The following is an 8,182-nucleotide window of genomic DNA, read 5'->3' as shown; positions in this document are numbered from 1 at the left end:
GACAGACGTCAACAGAGACTTCCGTTTTGCTGATGAGTGTGCCCTCAATGCTGGTTAAAAAGATGATAAGCAGCGCTCCGTCAACAAGTTTGCAGATGCCTGTACCAACTCTGGGCTTAAATCAGCAGCAGGAAAACTGCTGTAACGCTTCAGACAGTTCCAGGGAAATCATATACTGAGCCAAGCATCACAATCTACACTCAAAGACTTGACCCAGTGAGCAAGTTCGTGTATCTTGGCAGCACACTGTCCCAGAACATCAACACTGAAAATGAAGTAAACACTAAAGTAAATGTAATATTCAGCAGACTTTATACTAACTTCCGGACCAGAAGAGGCATAGAACTTCCCACTCAACACTCACAACACGCTGGAGGAACTCAGCAGGTCAGGCAGCATCTGTGGAAAAGATCAGTCAACGTTTCGGGCCGGAACCCTTCATCAGGACTGTAGAGGGAAGGGGCAGAGGCCCTATAAAGAAGGTGGGGGGAGGGTGGGAAGGAGAAGGCTGGTCGGTTCCAGGTGAAAAACCAGTAAGGGGAAAAATAAAGGGGTGGGGGAGGGAAAGTAGGGAGGGGATAGGCAGGAAAAGTGAAGAAGGAATAGGGGAAAACACAATGGGTAGTAGAAGGAGGCGGAACCAAGAGGGAGGTGATAGGCAGCTGGGGGAGGGGGCAGAGTGAAACTGGGATAGGGGAAGGGAGGGGGAGGGAATTACTGGAAGTTGGAGATGTTCATACCAAGGGGCTGGAGACTACCTAGACGGTATATGAGGTGTTGCTTCTCCAACCTGAGTTTAGCCTCATCATGGCAGAAGAGTTGTGCTTACCAACTTCCCACTCAGCCCTATGCCTGTGAAACATGGACAGTGTACCAACGGCACATCAAGAAACTGAACCATTTCCACACAGTCTGGATCAGGAAGTTCCTCAACATTGTGTCAAGACAGAATCCCTGATACTGAGGAACTTAGCAAGGCAGGCCTGTCCACTACCTACACCATTCTGATGCAGTCCCAGGTAATCTGGGCAGGCCACGTGGTTCATATGCCAGACCATCAGCTGTTCTTCGGCGAACTACAGAAAGGAAAACGTTCCCATGGAGGCCAGATGAAATCAGAATCGGATTTATTATCACTGGCACATGTTGTAAAACTTGTTAATTTAGCAGCAGCAGTTCACTGTAATTAATAATAATATAGAAAGAAAATAATAGTAAATCAATTACAGTAAATATATATATATTGAACAGATTAAAATTAGTGGAAAAACAGAAATAATAGCTATTTTTTAAAAAGTGAGGTAGCGTTCATGGGTTCAATGTCCATTTAGGAATCAGATGGCTGAGGGGAAGAAGCTGTTCCTGAATCGCTGAGTGTGTACCTTCAGGCTCCTGTACTTCCTACCTGACAGTAACAATGGAAAGAGGGCATGTCCTGGGTGATGGGGTACTTCGTAATGGATGTTGCTTTTTTGAAGCACTGCTCCTTGAAGATATCTTGGGTGATGGCCAAGACAATGGCTATATTTCATTAGGAGTTTGGAGAGATTTGGTTTGTCAACTAAAACACTCAAAATCCTCTATAGATGTACCATGGAGAACATTCTGACAGGCTGCATCACTGTCTGGTATGGGGAGGGGGGATGCACAGGACCAAAAGAAGCTGCAGAAAGTTGTAAAATCAGTCAGCTCCATCAAGGGTTTTCGGGTTAACAGTCACTCTGAAGAAAACAATGATCCTCCAACGGAAACCCCCTCGTGGTGTTTATAATCTACCTCACCATTGACGACCACCCTCTCACCACGGTCCAGCAGTTCACCTACCTGGGCAGCAACATCTCCAATGACACCATTGACAATCACCCTCTCACCATGGTCGAGCAGTTCACCTATGTGGGCAGCAGCATCTCCAACGACACCATTGACAATCATCCCCTCACCACGGTCGAGCAGTTCACCTACCTGGGCAGCAAAATCTCCAACAACGCAATGGTCGGAAGGGACATTGACCGTGGAGAGAGGGTGGTCGTCAATGGCATCGTTGGTTCTTATCCAGCAGCTGTTTGAGTGTTTTAGTTGACAAACCAAATCTCTCCAAACTCCTAATGAAACATAGCCATTGTCTTGGCTTCTTTATAGCTGCATAAAATGTGATTAAAGACAACCTGAAAACGCAAATATAAGCTTCTGACATCAGCACAGACACGTGGGAACATATCATCTAGGATCACATTGAATGACACTCCCCCCTCCGTAAGGGGGATCGGATTGAGTGACACTCCCCCCTCCGTAAGGGGGATCGGATTGAGTGACACTCCCCCCTCCGTAAGGGGGATCCGATCGAGTGACACTCCCCCCTCCGTAAGGGGGATCCGATTGAGTGACACTCCCCCCTCCGTAAGGGGGATCCGATCGAGTGACACTCCCCCCTCCGTAAGGGGGATCCGATCGAGTGACACTCCCCCCTCCATAAGGGCGATCCGATCGAGTGACACTCCCCCCTCCGTAAGGGCGATCCGATCGAGCGACACTCCCCCCTCCGTAAGGGCGATCCGATCGAGTGACACTCCCCCCTCCGTAAGGGGGATCCGATCGAGTGACACTCCTCCCTTCTTCCACTTCCTCATCCAGGTCATTTATAAACATCACGAAGAGTAAGGATCTCAGAACAGATCCCTGAGGTACACCACTGGTCACCAACCTCCATACAGAATATGACCTGTCCACAACCACTCCTTGCCTTCTGTGGGCAAGCCAGTTCTGGATCCACAAAGGAAGGTCCCCTTGATCCCATGCCTCCGCATTTTCTCAAACATCCTTGCAGGGGCTACCTTATCAAATGCCTTGCTGAAATCCATATACACTACATCTACTCCTTTACCTTCATCAATGTGTTTAGTCACATCCTCAAAAAATTCATTCAGGCTCATAAGGCATGACCTGCCTTTGACAAAGCCAGGCTGACTATTCCTAATCATATTATGCCTCTCCAAATGTTCATAAATCCTGCCTCTCAGGATCTTTTCCATCAACTTACCAACCACTGAAGACTCACTGATCTACAATTTCCTGGGCTACCTCTACTCCCTTTCTTGAATAAGGGAACAACATCTGCAACCCTTCAATCCTCCGGAACATCATTGATGATGCAAAGATCATTGCCAAAGATCGTAGCCTGGAGTACATCTCATCCGATCCCAGAGACTTATCCAACTTGATGCTGTTCTAAAGCTCCAGCACATCCTCTTTCTTAATGTTTATTAGCTCAACTTTTTCAATCCACTGTTAATCATCCATACAATCGCCAAGATCCTTTTCCGTAGTGAAACAAAGTATTCATTAAGTACCTCTGCTTTCTCCTCCAGTTCTATACACACATTGATTAGTCCTATTCTCTCACGTCTTATCCTCTTGCTCTTCAAATACTTGTAGAATGCTTTGGGGTTTTCCTTAATCCTGCTCGTCAAGGCCTTCTCATGGCCCCTTCTGGCTCTCCTAATTTCATTCTTAAACTCCTTCCTGCTAGCCTTACAATCTTCTGGATCTCTATCTTTACCTAGTTTTTTTGAACACTGAGGTAAGTTCCGAAGTTCTGAAGAGACAACAGCCAGTCCTGTTGTAGTGTGGAGTAAACTGCTGGAGGATGTCAGCGGGTCGAGCAGCTGTGAAGGAAGAGGAAACGCTTTCTGTATCTGCACTGATTAAAGCTCCGACTTCCTCCAGTAGACTGTGAAAAGTCAGAGCTAATCCAACGTGAAAGCAATACTACTGACAGTTTTCTAACTCTCTTCCCTCCGTGGCTGCAGACATCAATCTCCCGCTCATCGACTGAGGTTCCAATTTCACTGCAGGTTCCGGCTTCGGGGCTTCGCAGCCGATTGCGATCCACGTGATTCCCTTCAGGGGCGGGGCTTGTCGTTGCGCCGCACCAATTCCCTTCAAGGAACGAGGCTTCCGTTTAGAAGCGAGGCTTGTGGGACGGGCTTCCCTTCAGGGGCGGGGCTTGTAATGTGATTCCTTCAGGGGCAGACATCGTGTGAGTTGGGATCCCTTTGCTCGCAGCTGAGTCAGGGCGAGGATGTGGCGGCTGGTGGAGGTAGGAGCGGCTTGAGGCTCTATTACCGCTCGAGAGTAGTCTGGGTGGCGTCCTCCCGCTGTAAGGGAGGGAGCGCCGTTCTGCGGGGGGGGTAACTGAGGGAGCGCGGCTCTGCGGGGGGGGGGTCTGGTAACTGAGGGAGCGCCGCTCTGCGGGGGGGGGGGTGAGTCTGGTAACTTGGGAAGGGTGGTGTTGAGGAGCAGAGACAAAGTCTTTTCGCCAGGGTTGAGATATAGAACATAGTATAGCACAGTACAGGCCCTTCGGTCCACAATGTTGTGCCGACCCTCAAACCCTGCCTCCCATATAACCCCCCCACCTTAAATTCCTCCATATACCTGTCTAGTAGTCTCTTAAATTTCACTAGTGTATCTGCCTCCACTACTGACTCAGGCAGTGCATTCCATGCACCAACCACTCTCTGAGTAAAAAACCTTCCCCCTTGAACTTCCCACCCCTTACCTTAAAGCCATGTCCTCTTGTATTGAGCAGTGGTGCCCTGGGGAAGAGGTGCTGGCTATCCACTCTATCTATTCCTCTTATTATCTTGTACACCTCTATCATGTCTCCTCTCATCCTCCTTCTCTCCAAAGAGTAAAGTCCTAACTCCCTTAATCTCTGATCATTATGCATACTCTCTAAACCAGGCAGCATCCTGGTAAATCTCCTCTGTACCCTTTCCGATGCTTCCACATCCTTCCTATAGTGAGGTGCCCAGAACTGGACACAATACTCCAAGTGAGGCCTAACCAGAGTTTTATAGAGCTGCACCATTACATCAGAACTCTTAAACTCTATCCCTTGACTTATGAAAGCTAACACCCCATAAGCTTTCTTAACTACCGTATCTACCTCTGAGGCAACTTTCAGGGATCTGTGGACATGTACTCCCAGGGTCAGACAGAGAGAGGAGCTGTGTTGACTGAGCTGGGAGAAATCGAAGGAAAACTACTGGATAAAGTTCATGGAATACTTTGGAGGTGGCTCTAAAAGCCTCTTGGACAACTGAGTGAGTGACGGCGTTGGTGTGGAAGCTCAGTGTGGAGTTTTACTGCCGGTTTGGACTGAGTTTGTTGGCGGCTGCTAACTGCGTAGCTCCCAGCTGCGGCCGCTGGCAACTCACCAGGAAGCCGGTTTGCTCCAAAACCGGAGGCAAACGCCGTCGTTCCCCCCATTGGCATCGGGGCAACGTTTCTCCTCCATTATTTTCCTGATTTTCGTCCGGTGTCAGAGCCGGAGCATCTGGAAGGACGTTTCGACCTCTCCCGGCCTGGGTCTCTGCAAGTCTGACGGAGCCTTTCCTGGCGCCGAGCCAGCAAGGAACTGTCGACTGCAAACTTTCCCGGCCAGTTATTCGACTCGCTCCAGGACTTCTAACCGGCACCGCTGTAAGATTCTCGGACTGGAAAGAGCGCCAGCATGCCGGACCGGTCTCCAGGGAGTCGCGGGCCTTCAGGGAGTTACGCAAGGGCGGCTGCCTCCCCGGCCTCGGACAACGCCCTGTTTTGGTCGGTGAAGGTGGAACGCGGGGTGCAATGTATTTTGCGCCCTGGAATGACACTAGAAAAGTGTGCGGAGGCAATGGAGGACCTTGTGGGGAAAGGTGGTATTTTGGCCACCGAAAAGGAGTTTGGAAAGGCAATGTTCTATCTAGCGAATGAAGAGCTAGTGCACCGGGCCTAAGCAGGGGAGTCACGGTAGACAACATCTTTTTACCTATGGAGCTGGTGACGGCCCCCACGCAACGTATTGTGCTTGGGCATGTTAAGCCTTTCATTCCAAATGAGGACCTGCTTCCTCCACTGGCCCGTTTAGGGCAAGTAAGGTTGGAGATCACTGCCATCCGACACAAATTTAAGAGACGCACCGTCTGCACCATAATCTCTTTCCGGCGTCAGGTATTCATGCAACTGGAAAGGGAGGACGATGTTGAGGGCCGGTTTACTGTTTGGCACGAGGGAGTAGATTATCAGGTGTACTGGAGCTCCGAGCGCCCACGGTGCCATGCATGCAGGGAGGTGGGACACTTTCGGAGGGACTGTCCTACCACCCGGAACCTGAGGGAGCCCACTTCGAGCACCAGTGCCCCAGCTACCTCTGCCCCTGATCCTACTCATGCGCGTGCGCCTGCGCCTGCATATGAACCCTGCCCCAGCCCCTGTCCCTACTCCTACGGTTGGGTCGGTCCCTGCTCCTCTCCCTGTGGCTCAGGTGGGGGATGGGGTGGAGTCTGTGCGGAGTAAGAAGGCAAAGAAGAAATCCAAACACCCTAAGAAGCCGGCCTCTGAGGCCGCAGAGCTCACACCCATTTCGCCTGAAGTGGAGCGTGGGGCTCGGGGAGGTGCGCAAGCAGATAGGGCGATGGAAACAGAAAGCACCGCCCCATCAGTGAAGCCTGCACCTGTGTGCTGCTCCGGCGTGAAGAGGAGAAGGGAACGTTCCCGCAAGAGGGCAGGGGATGCGGGGGAGTCCCAGGAAAGGGTGGGAATCCTGGCGGATGTTAGTTCCAAACCTGAGTCCCCAGATGTAGCCACCAGTCCTGAGGTAGATGGTGTGGTTGTGCAAAAAGCTTGTGATAGCCCTGTTTGCACAAATGAGACAGCCCTGGAGACCTCCACCCAGGACTTACTAGTCAGCGCCTCCCTGGAGGCAAGTGTATCGAATAGTGTAAGAGGAGACGAGACAAAGCTCTCTCACTCTCAGCACCAGGCTGCTTGTGAATCCCTTGGACCAAAGGTGCCGGGTTCCCCTCTATACCTGCCCCCTGGGGAGGACGATATTCTGTGCACGTCAACCCCAGCAATAAATGACTTGCAGGGAGTCCCTCCACTGTTGAAAATGTGGATGAGGCTGATGCGACGGTGGAGCGGGCAGGTAAGAGCGAGGTACCCGCTACGCTGTGTGGGTCACAAGCGCGGCCATCTGTTGGAACATGCGGGGAGGACGATGGGGAATCTGTCCGCAGTGACGGGTTGGAGGGGGACTCCTTCGATAGTGAAACAATGGACATCCTCACCCCTCCTGAGAAATCCCCATTGATACCTGTAGAGGAAATTAAGCATTTCATTCTCACCTCTGAGGGTGCCAAGCACTGGCCTCAACTAGCCTCGCTTTGCTGGCCCAGCATGCCGAGGCTGGTGAGGTCCCTGCGAGTCATCCTCAGACGAAAGAGAAAGGGGAAGAGGAATGTGGTGTCGGGGAACGACAGACGGCAACTAAAATCTTTCCCAGATGACCTAGTAAGGGACATCAGAGGGAGAAACAGCCTGGCTCCTACGGGGGATGGTGGGTCACAGGGTGTCGCTGGTACCACTCGAGCCCGGAAGGCAAAAAGTATCCTTGCTTTCTTTCGGGACAGTGTGGTGGAGGGCACCTCCGCTCTCACTGAAATGGGCACAGCTGCTGAGGCCTAGTGTACTCCCGACATGAAGCTTACCATAGCTAGTCTCAATGTAAACGGCAGCAGGGGTCCTCTTCGCAGGCATAACAATTTCTCAGTCCTCAGGGATGGGCGGTACACGGTGAGTTTCCTGCAGGAAACCCATACCATCCCTGGGGATGAGTCTGCTTGGCTCCTGGAGTGGCAGGGCGGGGTCTACATGAGCCACCTCAGCTCCATTTCTAGCGGGGTGGCGATCCTGTTGGCCTCGACCTTCCAGCCAGTAATTGAAAGGGTCCAAGACGTTGTGCCCGGCCGTCTGCTCCACCTGGTTGTGCGCCTGGATGGCGTACCATTGCATTTTATCAATGTGTATGCTCCCAGGCTCGGTGTGATGCAGACGCGCCTATTCTGTCAGCCGTCCACCCTGCTGAGCTCCATCGATCCTGGGGACTGCGTCATCCTCGGGGGAGATTTCAACTGTACCCTCGAGGCGGAGGACCGCTCGGGCCTCCAACGCGACCCAGAATCAGCAAAAAGGTTAAAGGAGCTAGTCGGCTCCTTTGACTTGGTGGACAGCTGGCGGAATCTTCACCCCGACTCCAGCGCCTTCTCGAGAAGGTCCAGAGAAGGAGGTTCCAGGATAGACCGCATGTACATCTCTCGGGCCTACGCCTCCCGTGTGTCGGCATCCTCCATGCGGCCGG

At 51.7% G+C, this 8,182-nt stretch overlaps 1 protein-coding gene across 1 annotated transcript in view; it reads left to right on the top strand.

Moving 5' to 3' along the window:
* Nucleotides 1–3,989: 3,989 nt before the first annotated feature.
* The window catches only part of acadm (acyl-CoA dehydrogenase medium chain), an 80,823-nt gene continuing 76,630 nt past the window's right edge, over nucleotides 3,990–8,182 (top strand). The window contains exon 1 of the mRNA XM_063064809.1: nucleotides 3,990–4,096. Coding sequence (XP_062920879.1) covers nucleotides 4,079–4,096 — 18 coding nt within the window. The 5' untranslated portion in view covers nucleotides 3,990–4,078. The remainder of the gene's footprint in view (nucleotides 4,097–8,182) is intronic.

This window comes from Mobula hypostoma, chromosome 12, assembly GCF_963921235.1.
Source record: "Mobula hypostoma chromosome 12, sMobHyp1.1, whole genome shotgun sequence".
NCBI lineage: Eukaryota > Metazoa > Chordata > Chondrichthyes > Myliobatiformes > Myliobatidae > Mobula > Mobula hypostoma.
This window is presented reverse-complemented; position numbering and strand designations above follow the sequence as displayed.